Source organism: Molothrus ater, chromosome 3, assembly GCF_012460135.2.
Source record: "Molothrus ater isolate BHLD 08-10-18 breed brown headed cowbird chromosome 3, BPBGC_Mater_1.1, whole genome shotgun sequence".
In the NCBI taxonomy this organism is placed as follows: Eukaryota; Metazoa; Chordata; class Aves; order Passeriformes; family Icteridae; genus Molothrus; species Molothrus ater.
In genome coordinates, this window is record NC_050480.2 from 108943660 (window position 1) to 108969555 (window position 25896).

General features: G+C 45.7%; 2 protein-coding genes across 2 annotated transcripts; one reads left to right on the forward strand and one right to left on the reverse strand.

The window, feature by feature from the left end:
* The first annotated feature begins 2230 nt into the window (after window positions 1-2230).
* On the forward strand, window positions 2231-8507 carry LOC118684727 (opsin-5-like). Its single transcript, XM_036379796.1, has 4 exons — window positions 2231-2303; window positions 5471-5764; window positions 6359-6690; window positions 8160-8507. Exons 1-4 carry the CDS (start codon window positions 2231-2233, stop codon window positions 8505-8507), a joined length of 1047 nt encoding a protein of 348 aa, XP_036235689.1.
* A 1979-nt stretch (window positions 8508-10486) lies between these two features.
* On the reverse strand, window positions 10487-25871 carry MMUT (methylmalonyl-CoA mutase). The gene is given in 15 exon segments (XM_036380135.2): window positions 10487-11368; window positions 12964-13131; window positions 13257-13404; window positions 14966-15097; window positions 16821-16936; window positions 17468-17583; window positions 18850-18961; window positions 19285-19482; window positions 19484-19534; window positions 20809-20980; window positions 21202-21359; window positions 22031-22398; window positions 23318-23691; window positions 25644-25669; window positions 25671-25871. Coding segments are annotated over 15 exon segments (2436 nt in total). The 5' UTR covers window positions 25839-25871; the 3' UTR covers window positions 10487-11239.
* Between the last annotated feature and the right edge of the window lie 25 nt (window positions 25872-25896).

Genomic DNA, 25896 nt, shown 5'->3' on the forward strand with positions numbered 1-25896 from the left:
GTAATTAAATAATAATTAGCAATTAAATTATCAGCAGAATGTTTTAATCTTGCCCTTGGTCTCCTTGCTTGCCTGAAGAAAGGCAGTGTTTTATTTCAGTAGAGAGAAGATGGACCATGCAACAAGTGGGAAAGCAGGAGATCTGGCTGGGACTGGGTGACATCAGGCTCCTTGAACTGAGCCCTCTGTCGTGGCTTCACCAAGAAAAACCAAAAAGAAACATTAGGTGAGATGACTGCATAGTACAGGCCAGGAATTTTATCAAGAAAGGGTTTTATCAGAATTAAAAACTCTATTTGAGAATTTTAAAACAGTCAATCCTCATCCAATGGCTTCACCTTGACAATCTAAATGTTGACACTCAAGATAAGAGCAAAACCCATGGCCAACATCTGTGCCAGGGAACAAAACACTTTGTTTTCAAAGCTGATGATGTTACTGCTTGTGGGGAACAATCCTGGGCTCGTTTTAGCCAACTTGTGCCTGGGAAGGACAGGACAGTGCCTGGACAGTGCCAGCTGGCCCAGCCCAAATCAGTGCCAGGAGCTGTTCTGTGAATTTAGCAAGGTGAGCAGTCAGATTCCAGCCTCTTTGTGGTGATCTGGCATTGTTTAATTTACCAATACAATGGATTTGTGTACTGGATGAAGTGACAGAATGTGGCAATTTTCTGCTTTCTGCCACAGGATTTGTGTCTTTTGCTACACTAGCAGGCATTTCTGCTTGTTGTGGTTCTGCCCAGGTGCTATGGAATCACCTCCAGGTCCTGGCCATGCCCCTCCTGGCCACTGTAAAATTAACCCTGTCCTGGTCAGAACCAGGACACTCCCTCAAAATGCTATCAAATGGTAACCTCTCTTCCTTGCACAGACTGCACTGAATTGACCAAGCTGCTTGAAACTCTCCATACTGGGCATGTTTTTGAGACATCACCTCTTCCCTTTCTTATTCTGTTCTGATAGAAGAAGAATTTCCTCCTTTGATTAACACTATATATCCTGCTTTCCTGTGTTAAATTGAGTCTTGCTTGTACACCCATGGCTCGAGAGCATTGCAACAACCACCCACATTCTTACAGTTGAATCTCCTCTGCTGAGGATGTTCAGTGAAGGACACCTGCACTGAGCAGCTCATGATTTCATGAGCAGCTGCTGGATTTCATGAGTTGGGTGCTGTCTTTGTTCCTGAACTGTGTGAGACTTAGAGCAAAAAGACACTGGAACAACTCTTGTGGAGTCTCCATACTTGGAGATCTACAAAACCCTGCTGAAATGAAAGGCTTCCCCAGATTCCTAAGTTTAGGCTGTTACTGCTATACTTGAGCACCTAAATTCCACCTAAATCACACCTGAGATGCCTCCATGCTCTTGTGAATTTTAAAATCCCTTATCACAGAATCACAGAATGGTTTGGGCTGGAAGGGACCTTAAAGACCATCTTGTTCCAGCCCCCTGCCACGGGCAGAGATGCCACCCACTAAACCAGGCTGCTCATTATGGTGGTCTTAGGCTCAGATATTATAAGGAGAAGGAAAACACAGAGGTGAGGTGTGGCTGCTGGCCAAGTCAGAACTCTGGAGTGTCACAGTGACCTCAGAGGTTGCTTCTCTTCTGGTACACTACACTGGACAGAGCATCCTCTAGTTCTGCACTGGAGCAGCTCACACAGTCCTGTCTCCAGCAGACTTTGAGTCTGCTGAGCCCCTGCAGCAAACACCTTTCCTCTAACACTTCCACTCAGAGACTCCTGCCCCAACCTCCTGTCTCCCACACTCAGCCATAAAGCTGGAAAACAAAACTCCCAACCTTCATTCCTTGCCTGCCCCCTCAGCCTGGCTTTATTTCCCAGGGCTGCTGGTGGTTGAAGAACAATTGGTTTTTGCTCATCTGAGGGGATTTGCATTGTGAATCTTCTCGACAAGCCAAGGAGCAAAAGGGTGGGAGAGGAGGGGTGGGAGGAGAGATGCTCTGCCAGCCAGGCAGGCGGGATCACGCTGGCAGCAGCTCTGCCTGGCTCTCACTCTGCCTCCCGGGGGAAAACCCTTCCTCTCACTCCAGGCTTCTGCCCTGCCACACCACAGGCAGCACAAGGAGGCAGCAGAAGGGTCCCTGCACTGCCAGCACCCAGCACCAGCCCTGACCTGCAGCAGGCAAACCATGAGGACGAGCTCTTTGCTCCTGCAGCGCCTTCACCTTTGATTGAAAACCTTCAGGCATCTCCCCAAGGGACCATGGAGGAGCAGTACATTTCCAAACTCCACCCAGTAGTGGATTATGGAGCTGGGGTCTTTCTTCTCATCATAGGTGAGTTCACAGCCTGCTGGTTTGCTTGGAGCCAGGGAACAGGATCCAGGGATTCCCTGTCTGTGCTGTGGTCAGGCAGCAGAACCTGGAGGGAAATGGCAGCAAATATTTCCCCACAGCTTCCCCTGCTTAGTGCCCTGGAGTTGGTTGGCAGCCAGGATTATGGAGTGGAGACACTCTTGGATTTGGAATCTTGTTTTGGTGCTGAAGAATGGCCAGCACAAATTTGCCTCTGTGGCATCACCAGTATTTGAAATAAGTTTTCTGTCACTTTCTGTGGCATCTGAGCCCTGAGAACTGAGCCAGGGCAGCTCAATCCATGGGACTGGTCAGGGGGAAGCAGCTGTGGGCTGGCCCTGGGTGGGAGAGGTGTCATTCTGCTCTGTCTGGGCAGGATGCACTGCTACAGAACAGCAAAGGGTTTCCAAATAGCAGTTCTGGGGTTTGCAGCAGCCTGTTTGCCCTGCTGCAGGCAGATTGAAAATTAAATAAAAGTGGGGATAGCTACCAGCCCATTGCTTAAGTGTGTTCTTCTTGTCTGCTTCTTGCATGTACACAGGCATTTGTTTTCTACCCTCGTAGATTTGGAGAGGAGTGGAACTTGTTTAGGCATACTTTCCACCTGAATTTTTCCTAAGAGTCCTTCCTTCAACTCTCTTACAAACTCAGTTTGACATAAGAAAGACAAGCCTATATTTTCATGTGCTTTAATACTGAGGCTCTGGGCAGAAGTGCTGGACTTTAGCACTTCTTATTTCCTCTTGTTCTGCACAGCAGAGCACAACTCAGGGTGAGAAAATCCCTGTTGACAAAAAATGAAGGGCTTTTTCAAGTCAGGATGTCAGCTCCCATCTCTCAGAAATGCAGATACATAGATGCAGTTAAGGCACAATGGGAAGGGGCAGCAAAAAAGGGCTGGGGGCTGGAGCTCCCCATGTTTGTGTCCCACCATGCTGCAGTCTCACACCTCTCCTAAAGGACTCTGAGGCACTGAAACTCCAGGCACAGCTTCCAGCAGGGATCCAGAGCCCTGTGTGGCAGCCAGGTTCACTGCATCCTGCAGGGACTCTCAGAAATAAAGCAGCGAGCTGAACTGGAATCAGGTGTTGTATTTATCCATAGCTTTGCCACTCACTGGGGCTGCAGGTTTGTGCCTTGAAATGATGTTTTTTGTTAGGAACAAGGCCTGGGCATGGGTGGCAGCATTCACCACCAGCTGTTTGGTCACTGTCCCACAGTTATGGTTCTGTCCTGTGCCAGCCAGGCTGTGGGATGGAGGGGAAGAGCTTCTGTCAAGGGGAAGGAGGGACTGGGAGTCACCTCTGATGACAAAGCTGCTTCCTGCATCTTGTGTAAGGGCTGGGCTCTTACCAAAGAAAGTGAATTGGGTTCATTTTTCCTCCTGAAGCCTGAGGATGTTCTGTTTTGGGAGCCTCACTGTGAGAAACAGAATGAGGGGCTGGAGTGACTCCAGGGGAGGGAATGGAGCTGGGGAAGGGGCTGGAGCACCAGGAGGGGCTGAGGGAGCTGGGAAAGGGGCTCAGCCTGGAGAAAAGGAGGCTCAGGGGGGGCCCTGTGGCTCTGCACAAGTCCCTGACAGGAGGGGACAGCCAGGGGGGTTCGGGCTCTGCTCCCAGATAAGAAGTAACAAGACAAGAAGAAATTGCCTCAAGTTGCACCAGGGCAAGTTTAGATTGAATTTTAGGAAACATTTCTTCATGGAAAGGACTGTGAAGCATTGGAACAGGCTGCCCAGGGCAGTGGTGGGAAGAATCCCTGGGAGGATTTAAAAGCTGAGTGGATGTGGCATTTGGGGACGTGCTTTAGAGGTGGCCTGGTCAGTGCTCGGGAGTGGTTGGACCCAATGATCTTAGAGGTGTTTTCCAGTCCAAAGGATTCAATGATTCCATGGTTCCATGTCCCAGCCTGTGGAGAGAGCTCTGCCCACGGAGCCTCAGGCTGCTCTGCCAGCCAAGGGCATCATCCCATGTGTGCAGACACAGAGATCTGAGAGCTCAGGGAGCCCTTCAAGGGCATCCAGAGGTGGCAAATGAAGGTGTGGGGTCAGAAAGGGAATGAAGGAGGGACACAGGGTCTCAGATTGGTGTCCCCATTTCAGTTTAGCCTTCCTCTTGACACCTCCGAGGATTTTGTACTTATGCCAATAGATTTATTCTACTTTATTGCATGGGCCTCTATTAACTCTTCTGTGGGCACTTTAAGTGGTACCTGTGAGCAAATGCAGCCTTCCTGCATTCACAGCCACAAGGGAACAGGACAGAACCTTTTCCTGTCTCCCTCTTTCACATCTGACTTTAGAGGACTCCTTCTCAGGAACACCTTTCATCAAAATATTGCTCCAGCACCATGTTCACTAGAAAGAAGAGAGAAAATGAGTTGTTTGGTGCATGTACTTCTGGCACTGCTGTCACCAGCACTTTGAAGCCCTGTGGCACAGCTGAATAATGTACGTCTGACAGCTCCTTTTGCAAAGCAAGCTCTGGGTCTGTTGCAGCCCCTGGCTAAACAACTCCCATGGTCCCACTGCTCTCAGAGCCACCAGAACACTCATGCTAATTCTCAGGGACCAGCAAGGGCTCTGAGCTGCCCAGGCAGCACATGGCCACCACCCAGGCAGCTCAGAGCCTGGTGTTGGGGCTCCAGTTGGAGGTGGCTGGAGCACCTTCACTCTGGAGACAGGCTGGGAGAGCTGGGGGTTCTCTCTGGAAAAGGCTACAGGGAGACCTCATTTTGGCCTTCCAGCACTTAAAGGGAACTTATAAAAAAGACAGAAAGTGACTTTTCACATGGGCAGGCAGTGGCAGGACATTCCAAACCATGCCATGGGCAGGGACACTTCCCACTATCCCAGATTGCTCCAAGCGCTGTCCTACCCCGCCTTGGACACTTCCAGAGATGGAGAAGTCACAGCTTCTCTGGGTACCCTGTGCCAGGGCCTCCCCATCCTCACAGGGAAGAACATCTAATATCTTATTTAAGCCTGCTCTCTTTCAGTTTAAAGCCATTCCCCGTTATCACTACATAATCTTATAAGACCCTCCTCAGCTCTGTTGTAGCCCCTCTCAGGCACTTCACATACTTCCAGTGGATTTCCCAGGTGTGTTAACCGTGTGATATTCCTGTCTGTGTTGGTCCTTCCCTTTCAGCCATCCTGACAATCCTTGGGAATTCAGCCGTCCTTGCCACGGCTGTGAGACGCTCGTCCCTGCTGAAGCCACCAGAGCTGCTCACAGTGAACCTGGCGGTGGCAGACACTGGCATGGCCCTCAGCATGTACCCCCTGGCCATTGCATCTGCCTGGAACCATGCCTGGCTGGGGGGAGACACCTCCTGTGTCTACTATGCCCTGATGGGTTTCCTCTTTGGGGTCTGCAGCATGATGACCCTGTGTGCCATGGCCGTGATTCGATTCCTCGTCACCAACTCATCCAAATCCAACAGTGAGTAAATCACCGATATTGTCACCTGGTGCTGCTGCGTTTGGGCTGGGCTGCTCTGGGAGGTGCTTTGTGGAATGCGGCGTGGGTTATCAGGTCAGTAACAGCAGAATAAACCTCAGCTTTTAGTGCAGTGTCAAATCCTGGTGTTCCCAGCAGGACCTGATTAAATTCTGTATGAAACAGTGAGGTTTTTCACTTCTCAGTTTCTCCAAGTGAAGCTACCTGAAAATAGCACAAATGTTTTCCTTGACAAAACCGCCCTCCCTTCCTATTTGTATCCAAGCAGATACACTGGAACTTAAAAGGAAGGAATATTCTTCTGGCTTTCCTGGGCTGGGACCACTGCACATTCAAGGTGAAATTGATCTGGTAAAGCTCCCTGCCTTTTTAAGCTCCAGATGAGCACTGAGGGCTGTGTTCAGGTCTCATCCAATCCTCTGACAATGCTTCTCTAGAAGCCCCAAGGTTAGGGACCTGCAGCAGCAGCCCAAGTGTGTCTGGAGCCACCATCCTTCTGTCTAAGGAGAAGTTATGGCAAACCCCCTTGTGGCTGGGATAGGATCCATCCATGCTTGCTCTTCCTCTTTCTTGCAGGTAGCAAAATCACCAAGAGCACTGTCTGCATCCTGATTGCTTTTATCTGGCTCTACTCCTTGCTCTGGGCCATCCTGCCCTTGGTGGGCTGGGGCTACTACGGCCCTGAGCCCTTTGGCATCTCCTGTACCATAGCCTGGAGCAAATTCCACAACTCCTCCAATGGTTTCTCCTTCATCCTGAGCATGTTCCTCCTGTGCACGGTGCTGCCTGCACTGACCATCGTTGCCTGTTACCTGGGGATTGCCTGGAAGGTTCATAAAGCGTACCAAGAGATCCAGAATATTGACAGGATCCCCAACGCAGCCAAACTGGAGAAAAAGCTGACCCTGGTGAGTTATCCCTGTGATGGGAAGAGTGTGCAGTAATCAGGAGCTGGCAGAGAGCTGGCTCTGCTCATGCACAGCTCACAGAATCATGGGATTACAGACACCTATACAGAAATTCTGTGTGGAAACAGGATTTTAATAGATTAATATTAAGTACTAATATATTAATTTTTTTCCAAATATGGACTTCAGTTGTGCATTTCTTGTGGAAAAGCAGAATTGATCCAAGCTTTCTAGAGGCCAGTCATAGAATCACTGAATCATTAAGGTTGGAAAAGGTCTCTAAGATCATCAGGTCCAACCATTAATTCAGCACTGACAAGTCCACCACTTAACCATGCCCCTAAGTACCATAGCAACACATTTTTTTTAATATTGCTAATTACAGTGACTCCACCACTGCACTGGGCAGTCTGTCCCAATGACTGACAACCCCTCCCATGAAGAAATGCTTCCTAATATCCAACCTAAACACCCCCTGGTGCAACCTGAGGGCATTTCCTCTTGTCCTTTCAATTTTTACCTGGGAGCACAGCCTGATCCCCACCTGGCTTTAGCATCCAGGGGGTTGTAGGGAGTGATAAGGTCCTCCTGAGGTCTCCTTTCCTCCAGGCTGAGCTCCCCCAGTGTAGGAGCATCGGGGGTAGGACAGTCGGGATGGATGGAGAGGAGAGATCTCTGAAGCCAGGTTGTGGAACTGGGGTTTATTGCAAAGGGCCTGGGTGCAGGGCCCTGCTGGGAGCTGCCAGCCACAGCTCAGAGCAGGCCTGAGAGAAGAGAGGGGGAGAGAGGATGAGAGGGTAAGAGCGAAAAAGGGTAAGAGAGCCAAAGGGTAAGAGAGCAAAAGCGTAAGAGAGTGAGGTTCTCGTTACAATACGTCTTCTTCTGTGCTGAATATTCTAATTCTCACTAACCAATCTAGTACAAGATACAAATCCTATAGCATTTACATACAGCCTATAAGAATCATTACATTACCATACTGTGTTACATTTTAAAACTTAAAACCTCCTCTTTGGGCCCCTTCTGCCAAGCTGTAGGGTCTGCTCTGACCCTTGGACCTGCCTGCAAGCAGAGGGTCTTGTTTCATCAAAAGGGGATTACCTTCAGTCCACCACACAATTGTTTTCCAGTTGTTCAGTAACTGAGGTATCTCAAAGCTTGCTTTCATTTCAATCTCACTTATAGTTTCTATATTCTCAAAATCCTTTGCCAGGAATCATATTTATAAGGCTTTCCTGTTTCATCTTCCCCAACATCCCAGCTGCTCCTCATCAGACCTGTGCTCCAGACCCTTTCCCAGCTCAGTTCCCTTCTCTGGACACACTCCAGCCCCTCCAGGTGTCTCTTGTCACAAGGGCCCAGCAAGCCCAGCTGTCGGTGTTGCAGTTCAGGTGTGTCCCACACACACCTCGTGTGCCAGGGCATCCAGCCCTGTCTGTCCAGCTGCAAACAGCTCTGTTCCCTTGCAGATGGCTGTGCTGATCTCAGTGGGATTCCTGAGCTCCTGGACTCCCTATGCAGCCACCAGCTTCTGGTCCATCTTTAACTCCAGCGACTCCCTGCAGCCCGTGGTGACGCTGCTGCCCTGCCTGTTTGCCAAGTCCTCCACGGCCTACAACCCTTTCATCTACTACATCTTCAGCAAGACCTTCCGCTGCGAGGTGAGGAAGCTGCAGTGCTGCTGTGCCTGGAGGGTTCCCTACTTCAGCTCTGACAACTCCATGGAGAATCCCGTGTCCACCATGTGGAGCGGGAGGGACAACGTCCGTCTGTCTGCGGCGCCGAGGGTGCAGAACCTGGGAGCTGCAGCTCCCTGAAGAGCAGCCGTGGGGTCAGCCTGGCCTCACTCCCAGGGATGCAGCCAATGAGGTTGTCACTGCCTATCTCATGTCAATACAGAGGTTTAAGTATATATTTTTAATCTCAAATATTGTCTGTAAGCCTCACGGAAAAAAAAAAAAAATTAAAAATCTATTTTTTCCCCAAGAAATTCCATTTTAGGGGAAATAGATTTATGTACCAAACATAAAATCATGTAAATTAAACTTATTTTCAGGTAAAAAGAGAATTATTATTTTTGCTGATTTTTTTTTCCTATACTTTTGATTTTATTTAATGCAGTCTATCTGCCAACTGATGGCCTACCAGTAAAACAGCCATCAGAGAAAACCATAGGTTGCACACAGTGTTACCAAATAAACACAGCTGAGTGTGTAGTTTTCCAGCAAAAATCATATGGGGAGCAAGAAATGTTCACTTCCAGGAAAAGGTGAGAATGTGGCTGCTCCCAAAATGATATAGAGATCTGGGGTTCCTTGCTCTCCCAGAGGTGCAGCTCCAACTCCTCCAAGCACAAGTCCAAGGAGCTGAGCAGCCTTGGCTGGATGAGGTTTGGTGGGAAAGTGGCAGTCAGTGAAGGATGCCCTCCTTGTGTCCCAAATGGCACAGGGAAGGGAAGGGAAGGGAAGGGAAGGGAAGGGAAGGGAAGGGAAGGGAAGGGAAGGGAAGGGAAGGGAAGGGAAGGGAAGGGAAGGGAAGGGAAGGGAAGGGAAGGGAAGGGAAGGGAAGGGAAGGGAAGGGAAGGGAAGGGAAGGGAAGGGAAGGGAAGGGAAGGGAAGGGAAGGGAAGGGAAGCTCTCAGCAGTTGGAACTGTGTTCTTCAGCTGTTGCTGGCTGAGGTACAACAGCTCTTCTGCCACAGAAGCTGTTGGAGCACTTAAGGATCGGAATTGTTAAGGTTGGAAAAGACCTTCTAAATCATGTGCAACCACCAACCCATCACCACCGTGTTCACCACTAAACCATGTCCTCCAGTGCCACATCCATGTATTTTGGGAACTCTTCCAGGGATGGTGGGCCCATCACTTCCCTGGGCAGCCTGTTGCAGTGCTTCACCACCCTTTCTCTGCAGCTGTTCTCTGTAGAGGATGACACAAGGCATTCCCCAGGTGACCTCCCTAGCAGGGACACCCTGCAGATGCAGTCCTGGCTCTCATGGCTTCCATGGGAGCTCCTGAGATCCCAAATTCCCCCCTTGCTAGAGCACTGACATGACTGCAACTGAGAATATTTGCTGATTCAGTACAACCATAACACCTGGTCTGGTTGGTTGTTGTTTTAAGTTTTGAGAAGGTAATTTATGATCACATTACAATTCCATGGTTATTTCCTACCCAGGCCTGGACTGTGCTGTCTTTTCAGGATGCAAGCACTGAGTTCAGGAGCGAGTCTGGGCACCTCATGTTTGCAATCACCAGTGCAACCACCTCAATACAAACCAAAATTTAATCTAAAAACTCCCAACAGATCAGACCTCTCACATATTAGGAGTTTTCTCACCACTCTTAGGAGGTTTATAATGCAGACACTCAACCTGAGCCAGCCACCTTTGCCTTCTTTCTTTCCATTGAGGACAAATGGAGCTCCCTATGGAGCTAACTATAAAGTCAGATAATACCACTAAAACTCTGATTTGTATTAAAATAAGTTCAATTTCAATGCCTTACATTGAAAAGCTTCTAGACAGTGTTTGGATATTGAGGCATAGGAATAACTTACAGATTTTTTATAGAAAATTTCTGTTAATGGTCAATTTTCCATCTATAAAATTAAATGTGACTCACTTCAGAACAAAGATCAATTATTTGAGAGAGGTCATTATTCCACAAGTTAGAGCACAAGGATAACACTGCAAAGGCTTGGATTCCACCCCATTATTTTGCCAGTAATACTGTGCAACCTAAACTTTGTCTTGGGTTCTTCTCTCATCCACATAACAGATACAGTTTTGCTGCTCATGAATGTAAAACACAAGTTCTTTAATGAACAACTTCATAAAATCACAGAAACACAGAATCAGAGAGTGGTTTGGGTTGGAAGGGACCTGAAAGATCATCTTGTTCCAACTGCCTTCCACAATCCCAGGTTGCTCCAAGCCCCATCCAACCTGGCCTTGAACACTTCCAGGGATGGGGCAGCTATAATGTAACTCTCTTTACAAAACTATAGGTAGATAAACCATCATTTTTGAATTTCATGGCTGAGTAAGGTACAAATGGTGTAGATGGCAGTAGCCTGTATAGGAGCAGCTGTGCACTGTGCTCTGTTCCCATCACTGCCCTTCCCTGAGAAGCCACCATTTCTCAAACCAAAGTGCTGCTGGGTTCAATCCCATCTCTGCTGAATCAGTGATCCTGCCTGAAGACTTCTAGATCCACTATAACTGCCAAAAAAATTCAAAACATGTTTTCTGCGTGCAAAAGAGATCAGGCAAAAGCTGTTATTTTATTTATCAGTATATCTGGAAAAAAAACCCCAAACACACTTATTTGAATTCCCTTCACTTCCTGAAATGATAGTTCTAGAGATAAATTTTCTTGTGGGTACCTATATAAATAATCCTCAAATAGAACAAGCAGAGAGTTTAGAACTTTCTTAGAAAGCACAAAACACGAGGCCAGGGGGCAGTGGGAGCAGAGGTTTGTGGTTGGCCATCCCTTGCTGACAATCAAGTGGTCAGTGTAAGGCTGCTGAGTTGTGACATTTCAGAGTCACATGGATTGCTGCCTCTTCTCCAGGCACTTCTCAATGTCATCCAACACCTGCACAGCTGCTTTTGGAATACGAGTGCCTGGACCAAACACATTGGAAACACCAGCTTCATACAGGAAGTCATAATCCTGTTGGAAAAGAGATTTAAGATTATAGTTAATAGTGAACAGAAAATTGGTAATTAATTTATAACTGGTGCATGCTCTGTCCTCTATGCTGGGCCTGAGAAAGCAACAAGTTCCAGAGAGAGGCAGCACAGCTTCAAGGAAATGGCTGGAAGTTAGAAGGTAGAAAAAAAATACTAAAAAATATCCACAGGAAAGGGTTTGTATATTTATTTAGAAGCAGACTAATGGCAATCCTTGGGAAGTATTCAAAAGTCAACTGTATGTGAGTCTGAATAACCCAACCTAAATTTGATCTAACTTCTAATTTGAAAATATTACTTTAAACAAGGGCTTGGAGCAGATGACTGCCAGTGGTCTCTTGCAATCCAGAGTTAATCGAATTTTATGACTGTCCTGAAAATTCAAAAGGACTTGGGAAGCAGTTCTGTGTTCTCTCTTTCTTCTACATAGGATATATTACACCTTTACCAACCACAGAATAGTAGCATCCCATTGAGAGATCCTGGACAGACAGTATCTCACATTTTTCTCCTAGAAAAATACTGTGAGTTTTGTTTGTTCAGTTTATAATTCAGTCATTCCCAAATAGTTACTTGACTGCCTAGAAAAGGGAGAGGTGTGGAAAAAGGGAATAACAGGAGTTTTATGTGCAAAATCAGCTTGGATCACTATAGACAGAGAATGGCTGTAAGGTGATGGAGACAGGCAAATTGTGCATGAGCTAAGGAAAATTTAAAGATGAAAGCAAAGATCTGACTGCCAGGGAATTCAACAAACTGCTCAACAGTTTAGGAGAAAGCAGAGGGAATGAAAGGCAACACCTGCCTGATGATGGGGAAGGTGAGGAGAGGCTGAAAAGTGAGTGAGATGTGCAGTCTAGGGGTGATGGGACCTGCCAGGGGCTTTAGTCACTGGCTGTGGCTATTCCCAACCATTGCTGGAAGTCAAAAAGTCTCTTAAGACAGAATCCAGCCTGGTGGCCAGCAAGGACTGCTGATGTGAAACAATAGAGCTTAAAGAACATCTCCCTAAAGCTCATCTTTTCACAACACAGCTCCATATTCCATCCCACAAACACTCTAAGTTACACCAGGGCATGGTGTACAGAAAATCAGATTCGGGGGATCCCACCTTACAGAGCTGTGCTGGCCCTGCTGACTGTACAGAGGAGCCTTCAGTGCTCTGACATTAGAGAACACAGGAAACAGCTCACCAGCTCAGACAGAGATAAATCAATCTCTTAGCTTGATGGAAATGTGTGGAGATCCTGGGGGGGCATTCCCTGGTCTAGGGAGCCACAAGAAGCTTCCTTCAAAAAGCTGTTACACCCCATTGGCTCCTTCCCCTGTTCCTATGTCTGTTCCCATGTTTCTGAGCCACTCCCCCCCATTCCCTGATTGGCCCTCAGCTTTGTACTGCCCCGAGACCAGGGTCAGCCCCTAGGGCCCGGTAGAGAGAAAGTGTGGGTGCAGAGAGGGTGCTGGGACCCGATCGTCTCGCCTCGGCTGAATAAAACATTTGTGGATATTGTGCAAAGGTCCTTTTTGCTTCCTCACCCTGGGCTATGCCAGCAGCAATTCGGATGCTGCCCATACCTGGGGGGGGATGACTCCTCCACACATGACCAGGATGTCGGGCCGGCCCAGGGCATTGAGCTCCTTGATGAGTTCAGGCACCAGGGTTTTGTGCCCCGCGGCGAGTGTGCTCACCCCTACGCAGTGCACGTCTGCATCCACGGCCTGCTGCGCCACCTCCCGCGGGGTCTGTGTGCGACAGGGGTGGGGCAGGGCATGGGACACAGCCACGGGGGCTGAGCACGCCCCCAGGGAGAAGGGATGCAAAGGGAATGAATGAATGAATGAATGCTCTGGGTGCTGCTCAGCCCTACCTGGAAGAGGGGCCCTATGTCCACGTCGAAGCCAATGTCAGCGAACCCGGTAGCGATGACTTTGGCCCCTCTGTCGTGACCATCCTGGCCCATCTTGGCAACGAGGATACGAGGCCTGCGGCCCTCACGGTCCATGAACTTGTCAACTCTGGTGGGAAACACACAATCTGTCAGGGCAAGTCACTGAGAACCCTTGGAAGTATTTCCACACATAAAAAAAAAAAAACATTTGCTGCAAGCGTAGAATAATTTCATAAAATAAAAAGATCTTTTAAGTCATGGTTTGGCTGTGCAGTCTGCACACTATGGTAATATTCATGTTCTGTTATTATTAACTCACTTCTTGTACATAGCAGCCTTAAAAATAAAATATTCTTTATTTAAAAAATCTTCCCTTATTCTTTTGCTTTCTAACAGGTAAAATACTTAATTCTCTGAGGGTTTAACAAGATGAATTACAACTCACCAAAACACATTTTTTAGTTTTTAAGAATAATTATGACCTATTATTTCAAAAGTACTTGCACAGAGATGGGTCCTGTATATCACATTGTGCATTATAATTCTACTGGGTAAAAATCTGTCCATGGAAGGATTATTGTATCTCCTATTCTGTGCATTCATTCCAATGCCTCTCTTTTTTGGATACTGGCAGTTCATATTTCTGTTGTATTGATGCTACTCTGTAATCAGAGCCTCACATATTAACCTGTCATTGTACTGCTCATTATTCAAGTACCATCAGCATCTGTCTGTGGTTACAGGCTGATCTTGAAAGTCTTTTCCAACCTAAATGATTCCGTGATTCTATGTAAGAAAGGGAGCTACATCTTGATTTTCAAGGGGTTAGTTCAGTTCTCTTTCACATAAAAGCATAATTAAAAATAGTTAATTAATAGTTAAAATAAAAGAACAATGGTGACATTTCCTAGCACAACTAATTTCAAGTCAGTCTAATCATCACCACTGCAAAGCCATCAGTAATTCCCTTTCAGGAGAGCCTGAGCTCTGAAATGGGTAAACCCCAAGACAGCAGGGACTGATTTGTGCTGCATCATCTCCCACAGCAGCAATTCAGGCTCTGTACCCCTGAGGGCAGCAGTAAAGGCAGAAGCTGAGAAAAGACCCAAAAGGCAACTGTTTTCACACATACCAACATCTAGGGATGCCTTCTCCATCGGGGTATGAGTAATACCCAAAGACTGGAGGCTGTATGTGGATATCCAGACAGATTTTAGCAACAATTTTAGCAACAGTAAGAGTGAAATTGCAGGAACAATTTATGGGTAGATCAAAACAAGGTTTTGTAGTATGAACTCCTGGAATCATTTTAAAGATGACTATTACACAGCCTTTAAAAGAAGCAACCCAATGTACAGGGATTTCAGGCAATGTTTCTCAGCTCCTTAATCCTGTGGCTGCTTAGACTATATGAACAAAACTCTCAAATCATAACTTCACCTCAGTGAATGCTGTTTGCAAGCAAATACAATTTCAAAATTAATTAAATTTTGACTTTGTCTTATTGCACTTAACCCTTGTCATTCTACTTTCCTGCTTATGAGAGTGCTTTTGCAGGTCCAGGGATTCCCCAGGGATGTCACCCAGGTTTGGGAAATGTTTTTTTTATGGCACAGTCAGTAGCACATGAAGCTCCTGGGTTAAATGTGAGGCTGTTACATGTTTGGCTACCTGGTAAGAGTTCTCACCTCTTGATGGCATGAAGGATTTCATCACTCTCCCCAAACTCCTGGCGATAAGCCCCGCTCACCATGCGGTCGCTGGCTTTGTGCTCCCCGAACACCTTCTTCATGGCATCTGTTATCTCCCCCACAGTGCACCTGAGACAGACAAAAACCATTCCTCTTATCAGCAGGTGGAAATGAAAACAGGACACAGACACTGCTGCACTGGCCCAGCCATTTGCCTTGCTGCTGGACAAATTTACTTACATTGGTTTCCCTTTCAGTGCTGCCACTCTGAAAATCCAGCTCACCCTACTGCCACCCACTGACAGAATGTGCACAGGCATTTTTAAGAAAATACTTTATTGCTCATGTGTAAATTGATTTACAATTGGCAAGGCAATGGGGAATGGCAAAATGATTCAGAAAATTAAATCAGATTTTCTGGATGGAGATTTTTTTTGGGGGGGCGGGGCTCAGACTGAAAGATCCTGCTATGGGATTCATGCCAAAATACAAAATATAAATCAAGAGGGGACAAAAAAGGGAAGAACACACAGAAGAGACTGAAACCTAACATTTTAACATCTATTTACCTTTCCCTTGATGCTTTTATTTTAGTGTTTATTCTTCTCTACTCCTGACACAGCTCCTTTACTGACTAGATGCAGAAGAATCTGGGAAATTTATTTATGTGTAAGTTACAAGTTTTGTTTGCTACTGTTTACTGCTTGTGAAGGGGGGATGTATTAGGTTTGAAACCTTTTCCCATGTTGCCCCCAACAGGAAGGCTCCCTGTACATGTTCCCAGAGCTCACAATCCTCCTTCAAACTCTGTATCAGATGCCACAACAGTTTCTTTCTGGGGTCACATCCCATATATAATTTTGGGGCAGAATTAAGTTCTCTTTGGAACTTACAAAGTGAATCTCTAGTCTATTAATGTTTTTACAATTAATAAAAATGAGGTCACCAAGGAGAGAAACTAGGAGTTAACTGCTTAATTTTGCTATAGAAGATATGAATCCCTTGTAAATCCAACACTGCCCTCCTGTGACCTCCCCAGTTCAAAGACAGATGTAGACATACTGCTGGAGATTCCTGACAGGCTGTGGTTAAATCAATTTAAAATACAGTTATTAGGTATTCCAGGAATGGGAATGAAGGAATTAGAGACATGACAGTAAAACAGAGCAGCACCCCAATAAGGAGGGAATTTGGTTTGCTCATATTTGGGCCATTTAGTTAATTAAGGAACAGACACATAGGATCTATTCTAGAGACTGATGCTGACCTTGAAGCAGGAAAGAAAACAGCCTCAAAAGCACTTTGGCTGAAAAAAGGAACTGTTCCACTGGACGCTAAGGATGACTCACTGCTCAAATACATTTCTTACAACTTTGCCTGACTAAGCAAACTGATTTCTCCTTCAGCCAAAAAATGTTTTCACACCAATCTGTGGTGCAAGGAGAGAGGAAGCAACAGAGCATGATAAGACTGTGAATATCCATTTTCACATCTCAGACACTTCTTAAACTCCTTCACCCATGAAACAGCTGAGTGACAGAGAAACTCAATTATGTCCTGGAACTGGTAAGAATATGACTTGTAAACAGCAGAATGTGTACAAACAGCCTCATTTCATATCAGATTCTTTATATCAGTAGTGTTCCTTGTGAGAAATCAAAGCATTGCCTTAAGAAGTTGTAATATAATAACAGTGTGTCTTACAATTTGAAACTGCAGCCATTATTTACTTCTACCTCTAAAGAAAAACCCAACTCAATCTTGCTGACCCTATGCCCAAGAAAAGTCAAAAGGTGAAAATGAACCATTGAATTTTAAATAAGAATTGGCTGTCCCACCCCACCCCCAGTACCTGGCACGTGCTGCTTCCACTGCCAGAGCAAGTAAGTTGCCTTCCCCAGTGGCAGCACATTGTGTGAGAGCAGCCAGGGACTGCTGGGCTGCTGCTTGGTCTCTGCTGGCTTTCACCTAAGGTGCAGGAGAGAGACATTCAGTTCAAAGAAACCACAAAGTGAAATGGGAAGTCAAGTGTGGAAGACTAATTTCAAATATTTTATTCTGGATGTGGAATTGTCAATATCCACTTCCTATTTCAATGAGATTAGAAGTCAAAAGGCAGCTCAGACCTTAAAATGTGTACAAGTCCATAACATAACCCTAAACCAATTTTATCTATGTTTTCACTGATTATGAAAGGGATGTTGATTTCTGGTTCTGTAACACTCAGCAGCACTTGACAAGAAGCCCCTAACAGTGAGTGATTAAGCAATGTCACAGGCTTTTAGAGCAAAACATTGCATAGATGGTTTCCATCACATTTTCAGAACATGTAAAGCTTTCAATTTTTAAAGGTTGGACATACAGATATATATTCCAGTTTCTCCACTAAAGACCAGAGTAGACTCTCAGAAACTGGAAGGTAAACTTCTGGCAAGCTGCCTTTACTCAGTCTCTGTCTGCAATTACAATAAGATTCATTTCCAAGAAGGTTGTTCTCACCTTGTTGATTTTCTCGATCTGCTTGGCACGGACTACAGAGTTATCAATGGCCAGAACTTCCACTGCCTCCTCTTTCTCTAGCTGGTGCTTGTTCACTCCAACAATAACTTCAGACCCTATTTCCAGTGGAAACACCAGAAACTCAGAACACATTTGCAAACTACTGTGAAAAGACACAATGTTAGCAGGACAAGAAGATTTTGAGCATTATTATGCATTGCTTTGCTTACATAACCACATACATTTCAAATATGTAAAATCTGCTCTTATAGAAGGGATTTAAGTCTGTATTTTCCAGATTTTATGATAAAAGACTAAATGCATGAACATTCAACTCAGTGAATACTGCAGCAGAAAAAAAAAATGAAATAGAACAATATTTATCTTGCAAACTGATTTAGTAATGAGTCCCTAAAATAGATTAGCTATTTTTCTCTTTTTAAGCTTACACAAGTGTGTCTGACAGAACTAAGCAGAAGTGCTGGTCTCCTGCTCTGCATTTACTTTTCTGATTTAACAGATAAGAAAGTGAAGTTCCTACCTAAAACTACTCCATGTGCATAAAAGTTAATTTATCATGTTGGAAAATTATATTTTAGGTTTGAATAATTATGGACTCATCAGATATTTTTATTTGTAGTGCCTGATAACATTAATACACTCTTTGAAGCAACATGAAGTAATTTACCTTATGAGAGAAAACATAGAACTTTACTGATTATTCTTTATTGGTCTTAATTAAAATCTGCTTCAAATTTATCCTCCATACAAAGAAGTCCATGTAACTTCTTTCGTGTTTGAGTTATCCCTAGTTTCTGTTCCTGGATTACTACTGGAATGCATATTACAAAAAGTGGAATAGAGTTTTAAGCAGACATGTATAAATACCTCCACAAATACTGACTCTATAAGTATATACACATATGTACAGCAAACAAGGAGCTGTATCATCCTCTGCTATGATCTGACCATTCAGGAAAAATGGGCAGCTCTCCAGAAAACTCAGGAATTTGGCCAGCTATGGTGAGTATCGCCATCTGGTGGCATTTCTGCTTTTAAACTCAGGAATCACAGCTTAAAGCTCCTACAAGAAATCAAGCCATTCACTACTGAAGGCTCCAAACACACTTTTAAAATGGTGTTTCTACTGCTTTGCCTAATCTAATCTTGAACATGTCAAGCAAAACTGGTACTGTATTTTGTACACTCTGTCTCTTTCCAGAGCTTTCACTGACATAAAACCATCACCATTCATTCTAGCACTCATAATCTGCTACTCCTAAACTGAAAAATAAAAAAACACAATGAACATGTGAGTAAAAAACCTTTATACTGAAGTATTCTATTGGCAGTTTGCCCTTCTTTCATCCCCCTTCTCTTACCAGAGTCAATCCTGGCTTGTCTCCGGGCGGCACACTCTTCAATACGAAGTTTGGGGATCCCCTCAGCAACAGCTTTGGCCATTCCACCCATTTCTTCTATCTCCTCAATAAGCTGAGACATGAAGAGGATTGAGATACTGAGTAGAAGCAAGGTTTAAAAATTGAGCTTTGTACTTGTGCTACCACTCACATTTTCATTATACTTTTTTTATACAGTTTTGTGCTCTAAACTGTATTTTGCAAAGTTTATTTACAAAGACATCACTGAAGTGTAAAATAATTCCTTGATTAGAAGTTACCAATTTATCAAACAAAGAAGACATTAGAAGTCTTTCCCTTAGAAAGACATTTCTCAAAACTCCTATCCCTAAAAGACAGGCATTTCTCAAAACTCCTATCCCTACAGTTTTCCCAGAGAAGGTTTTGCAAACTGACCTTTAAAGCAGCTTCATAGACTTCGTTGGTGAGGCACTCCATGAGGTAAGACCCCCCCCAGGGATCTGCCACTTTGGGAATCCCTGATTCCTCCTGGATTATGATCTGTGTGTTGCGGGCGATGCGAGCACTCTTCACTGTGGGCAGCCCCAGGGCTTCATCGTAGGAGTTGGTGTGCAGAGACTGCGTCCCCCCGAAACACCGCGGCCATGGCTTCGATGGTGGTGCGGATGACGTTGTTGAAGGGATCCTGCAAGGAAAAGGGAGCTCTGAAGCTCAGTGGTTCTGCTGTGGGGCTGAGGCAGGTTAGTCATTATTGCAAAGAAACAAATACAAAATTCCCCACTGAAATGCTGTAATCAGAACAAAAGCTGAAAAAAACCCAAATCAAACTGATTTATCACTTGTCGATATCCTAACAAAGAGATTAATCCATAAAGAAAGCCAAAATGATCACTGTGCCAGTAAACTGCTCACAGTAACAAATCAAAATCCAGAATTCTTGAAGCAGTGAACAGTACCTGTGTCAGACAAATTACTAGTCAAGATGTATTTTGGAATTAAATGTGCTTAAATATTTTCATTCATGACAGCATCACATGTGATTTGGATAGGTAAGAATGTAAAACATAATTTATGGATAGATACCTATCTAAAGGCATGTTAAATATATATGCCCTCTGAAACCTACAAGGAGAAAATACTGCACACTGAGAAGCTATACTAAGATAAACCACTTTGTTTAGGCAAAGAGTTATGATCTAGCCAGAAATATATTTACACTGGACATTGCAAGACAATTGAATATAGTTTTGGTAAGAATAACATTTTTGCACACCTACAATACTTTTAATTGGAGGACCCACAAAAGTCACTGTTCAGAAAATTCCATTGTTTTAGTTTTACTGTGTTGTTGTAATGTAAGTAAACATTACATTTACTTAAAAAAAAACAAACAACCCAACAAAAAAAACCAAGGCGTGGAAGTCAATACTTACAATCACAACCTAAAAATAACTCCTATTACATGACTTTGATTGAGCAGCAGGCCTTGGGATCAGAGCTAGAACCCAGCTCTGACCTCACTTGGGAAACTGTATGCACTCCAATGATTTATCTCCTTGCTGCAAGGTAAATCAGCAGGAGGAGCAGAGAGTGCACCCAGTTTCAAAGGATCAGATGAGCTGTAACCATTACTTCTCTGTTCAGCACTGAGTGTCAGTGGTGTGAAAGACTCCCTTGGCTGCTGAAATGAATTCTCAAGCCAGTGATGCTGAGAAAAAAAGTTCCTCTACTTGCTGACTGAACTGCATTTTGGAAGGATAACTCACCGGACAAATCATAAGAGAGCTTCATCCTCTGGGTCCTGAATTGACATAAAGGTGTATCCAGTGCCAGTGTGTGCATTTGTCAGAGTGAGAGGACAGTGCTGCACCTTTGTGAGTAACACCAGCAGCCCCCTTTAACACACACACCATAAGAACACCTTTAAGTAAGGAGGTTGATGAGAGTCCAATTTCTAACCTGCTCAGTGAGTGACCAGCCCGAAGTCTGACAATGAGCTCTCAGAAGAAGAGATTTGGAATCCTTGGGCTTAAACATTTTCTCAATCAAGTGAGCCCACAGCCGCCTCCCAGCTCTCATCTTTGCTATTTCCATATAGAAGTTCATGCCAATTCCCCAGAAGAAAGAGAGCCTGTAACAGGAGAAGATGAATAGAATATAACATTGAATCATTCAGGTAACTCTGGATCGGTAATGGAAAAGCCTGACAGCAAGGTCTCTGATTAATGTACTTTCACAGATGATGGGAATGTTCCTCCTTGCTTATATGTGTAAAAATACTCAATTTGATATTAAACTCTATAGAGGTTTTACCAAAAGTGAGTTTTATACTAGCAAATTTCTTGAGCTCACCTAGGTGCAAATTCATCAATAGTGAGGCCAGCTTTAAGGCCAGTTCTGCAGTACTCCAAGCCATCTGCTATGGTATAAGCTAATTCCAGGATGGCATCAGCTCCTGCCTCTTGCATGTGGTACCCACTGATGGAAATGGAATTAAATTTTGGCATATACTGAAAAAAAAAAAAAAGAGATACAACAGGATATAACAGCAGAAGAGAGGATCAAATACTTGTTCTATCACATTAACACAGAATCACAGAATGGTTTGAGCTAGAAGGAAGTTAAAGGTCATCTGGTTTCAACACCCCCTGCCATGGGCAGGGACATTTTCCACTATCCCAGATTGCTCCAAGCCCCTCCAACCTGGACTTGGACACTTCAGGGATGGGGCAGCCACAGCTTCTCTGGGCAGCCTGTGCCAGGGCCTCGCCCCCCTCACAGGGAAGAAAAGTTTTCACTATTGGTGTAAAAGTTTACTCTCAATCTATTTTATAAACTTCCCTTAGGTACTGAAATGATACAATGAGGTTTTCCTGGAGCCTTCCCCAGGCTGAACATCCCCAGCTTTCTCAGCCTGTCTCCAGCCCATTCTCTGACTTCCTTGTTGACTGCAAATACAACCCATCTCTACGAAGATGTGTTTGAGTCATGGTGCTTGAAATTTGAAGTTTGACTCAAACTTCAGATTTATATTTTTAATTATGTTGGATCTTAACTTTTACTGGGCCTTTCCACAACCATATTACTCTTCTCTATGACACGTCTTCCAATCTTTCATTTGTTCTCCAAAGTGACTCATAAACACTTAATAATAGAAGTTATACATTTAAACAATGAATACCTTTGAGGTGTACTGGAAGATGTCAGCAATGATCCTCATGGATGGCTCTGGAGGGAAAATGTAGGTATTTCTGACCATGAACTCCTTCAGGATGTCATTCTGGATTGTCCCTGTCAGCTTGGCCTGAGGCACTCCCTGCTCTTCCCCAGTCACAATGAATGTAGCCAGCACAGGAATGACTGCCCCATTCATTGTCATGGAAACTGACATTTTCTCCAAAGGAATTCCATCGAAAAGGATTTTGGTGTCTTCCACTGTGTCGATGGCAACTCCAGCCATTCCAACGTCTCCTCGAACTCGGGGATTGTCTGAATCATAACCACGGTGGGTGGCTAAATCAAAAGCAACTGATAATCCCTGCTGGCCAGCTACATGAAAAAGAAAAGAAAAAACCCAAAAAACAACAAAGAGGGATAGTTAGAGGTGTTGAATAGACTTGTATTAGTATGGGATTTAAATTTATTAACTCTATTTTACCTGATTCAGGCTTGAATGGCAAACTAAATTTTGATGTTAAACATTGTTCCCTCCCCAAGCCTGTTCACGGTTTAGTAGTCTTAAACTTTAAATGAAGAAGTTTTTAACTGGCAGAAGAAAGCCAAAAGGGTAGTCCTTACTGTGCTTTAAAAACTGCTGAATAACAGCTCACCCACAAGTCATAAATGCACCTAGACAGGCAGTATAAGAGCTTAAACTCATAACTCAGCTTGGCTTAGCTGGGAGCAGAAGTGTCATAAACTCTGTCACGTTACCTTCTCTTTATCACAAACTAAACACCACAGACTGTTCCCTGGCTCTACTGACACATGTTGTTATTTGCAAAGCTGCAGTAATAGAAAATTATTCATATAAAGCAGGGAACAGGACAGCCAGAGTTCTTGTCGCTGCAACCTGAAAGCAGAACCCAAAACTCTGCTGTCCCCAGGCATTCCCCTCTCTGACCAGTGACTGGGCTGTGCTACCAGCTAACCCAGATTACCACTTCTGCTTCAGCTCCATGATCTCAGCTGCTTGAACTCTGCGATGGATGCAAATTATGTCTATGTGTTATGGTGCAATAACCAAAACCAGCATTTAACACATTCATTCTCCACAGCAAAATGAAACAAAGGCACCTCCACAAACAATTCAATTTCCCAGTAATAAAGAAAGACAGTGCCACTGGGAAGACCTTATCAGAAATCCAAACTCACAGTGCAGAATAATCACATTTGCCATGTAACTGACTGAATTCAGGTCCCCCATTGCTTCACAAGGCAGTGTTGTTTCCCAGATCAGCTGCCCCACCTTTGATGTTGTCCTTGTAGAACTTGTTGCTCTCCTCCACTGTACTGAACCCAGCGTACTGGCGGATGGTCCATGGCCTGTATGTGTACATGGTGGGGTAGGGCCCTCGAGTGAAGGGCTTCATCCCCGGCAGCTCCTCAGGGAAGTCTTCCGTGTCCCTTTTGGAGTATAAAGGCTTGATGTCGACCCCCTCTGGGGTGTGCCAAATTAAATCCTTTGGGTTCTTGCCTTTCAGCTGCTTCTGAGCCAGGGCAGCCCACTCGGGGTGCAGGGGCTGCCTGTGCAGGGCGCGCCGGGCCAGGAGCGTGCAGCGGCGCGGCCGCAGGACGGCAGCCCCGGCCCTCAGCATGGCTCTGCTCACGGGGTGGGACTAGCTGGACAAAACAAAAACATGCACTTTGCATTATCATATGCATCTAACAGCAGATGTGAGGATGGAGAGGTCATGCAGTTTGCTAAATCCCAAACAATCCCTCAGGAGAAAAGTGAAATGTGTTATTCACGCACTGATTTGACAGACAGCCCTTCCTCTTGCCTTTCAACCAGGAAGAGAAAAATCCTACATTCAAGAAAAATCCTACATTTTCCTCTAACCAAGGAAAACATTTCCTCAACTTATCTACATTCACATCTGAGATGTGTAACTTATTTCAGTCGCTCAGCATCACTGTCATTAATCAGTCACTGAAAAGCCAGTGTGAGGCATGAAGATGGCATGGCCAGCTGCCCTCTCACCTTCACATCTCTCTCATCTAGGAATTCCTTCATGTCAAAGAGTGATGCTTTTCCAGGGATGGGGCAGCTCAGCTTCTCTGAGCAACCTGTGCCAGTGCCTCACTACCCTCACAGGATTTCTTCCCAGTATCCAACATCAAAGAGGAACTCTGCAGGAAGTGAGCTGTCAGAAAATTGCTGATATAATCATACACTTTGGAAAAGATGGTTTGGGCTGGATGGAAACTAGAGATAGGTTGAAAAAGAAAGGAGAAAAAAAATGTGGTATGTGAGAACACAGGGACAATACAAGCTGCAGAGCTTGTCCCACCGTGCATGAGACTGATGGGGGGCAACAATGTGAACAATTCCCTGTGAGGGTGGTGAGGCCCTGGCACAGGTTGCCCAGAGAAGCTGTGGCTGCCCAATCCCTGGAAGTGCCCAAGGCCAGACTGGATCAGGCTTGGAGTAACCTGGGATAGTGGAAGATGTCCCTGCCCATGGCAGGGGTTGTTATGAGATGATTTTTCAGGTCCATTCCAACTCAAACCAGTCTGTGAGTGCAGTAACTCCTAAAAGCTGTAAACACCCTTGCTTCTGCTCTCCATACCCTATCCTTGCACTTACAAAAACAAAACGTTTACAGCTTAGCTCCAAGGGTCAGTCACTTCCTCACTCTCTCATCTCTTTCACAACTCCCAAGAAATACAAACTTCCCTGACCCTGACACCTTTATGAGAAATCCTTTACAAGATACAGGAAAGCACCTGTACCACTGCAGCAACACCCTCCAAACATTTGCTTTAATATATATGCTAAGTGTGGTATGCCTATAACTGAGGGGCACAGAGGAGCTCCTGAGGAGCACTCATGCCCTGTGGGGATGTGATGCTGCAGCCAGGACAGAAGGCAATCTGTGCTCACACCCCTGCATGGGTCACAGGATGGGTCAGGTTGGAAGGGACCACAGTGGCTCATCTGATCCAACCTCCCTGCTCAAGCAGGGTCATCCCAGAGCACAGGGCACAGGATTGTGTCCAGACAGTTCTGGAATATCCCCAGTGAGGGAGACTCCACAGCCTCTCTGGTCTCTATTCAATGCTTGGTCACTGCACAGGAAAGAAGTTCTGCCTCCTGTCCAGGTGGAACTTGCTGGGATCAGTCCCTGCCCGTTCCTCTGGTGCCATTGCTGGGCCCTGGAGCAGAGCCTGGGCCCTGCTCTGACCCTCCCTGCACACAGGGACACCCAGGGCTGAGGGCCCCTCTCAGCTGTGTCTCCTCTCCAGGCTGAACAGCCCCAGCTCCCTCAGCCTTTCCTCATCAGGGAGATGCTCCAGTCCCTCCATCATCTTTGCCACCCAGCACTGGAGCCACTCCAGGAGCTCCATGTCTCTCTTGTCCTGAGGAGCCCAGAACTGGACACAGCACCCCAGATGTGCCTCAGCAGGGCTGAGCAGAAGGGCAGGATCCCCTTCCTGCTGGCAATGCTCTTCCTAACGCACGCCGGGATTATTCCTTTCCCTGAGCCGGACGCTGCATTTACCCGCGTTCAGTTTCGGACAATTCCTCTCTGCCCATCTCCCATCCCCGCCCTGTCAGCCCCTCTCCACACCTCTCTCTCCTCAGCACCCACAGCCGGACACGAACGCTCCGCTCTCCGCGCCGGGACAGCGCCCGCCGCTCCCGCCCGCCCCCAACACGCCCCTCGGGCGGCCAATGGGGACGGAGGGCCGGGTCGGGAGCTGGGACAGGGGAAAAGGACAAGGACAGTGGCAGGGCTGGGGGCTGCGGACATGGACGGGGCCATGGAAAGGGATCGGGATCAGGATCAGCGACGGGATCCCCCGTTACCTGCCACCGGCCCC

Excerpts from the sequence above, each read along its gene's own strand:
- LOC118684727 (XM_036379796.1), top strand. The coding sequence starts at position 2,231 with ATGGAGGAGCAGTACATTTCCAAACTCCACCCAGTAGTGGATTATGGA. Across the intron at positions 5,765-6,358 it reads CAACTCATCCAAATCCAACA|GTAGCAAAATCACCAAGAGC; the intron begins GTGAGTAAATCA and ends TCTTTCTTGCAG. Across the intron at positions 6,691-8,159 it reads TGGAGAAAAAGCTGACCCTG|ATGGCTGTGCTGATCTCAGT; the intron begins GTGAGTTATCCC and ends GTTCCCTTGCAG.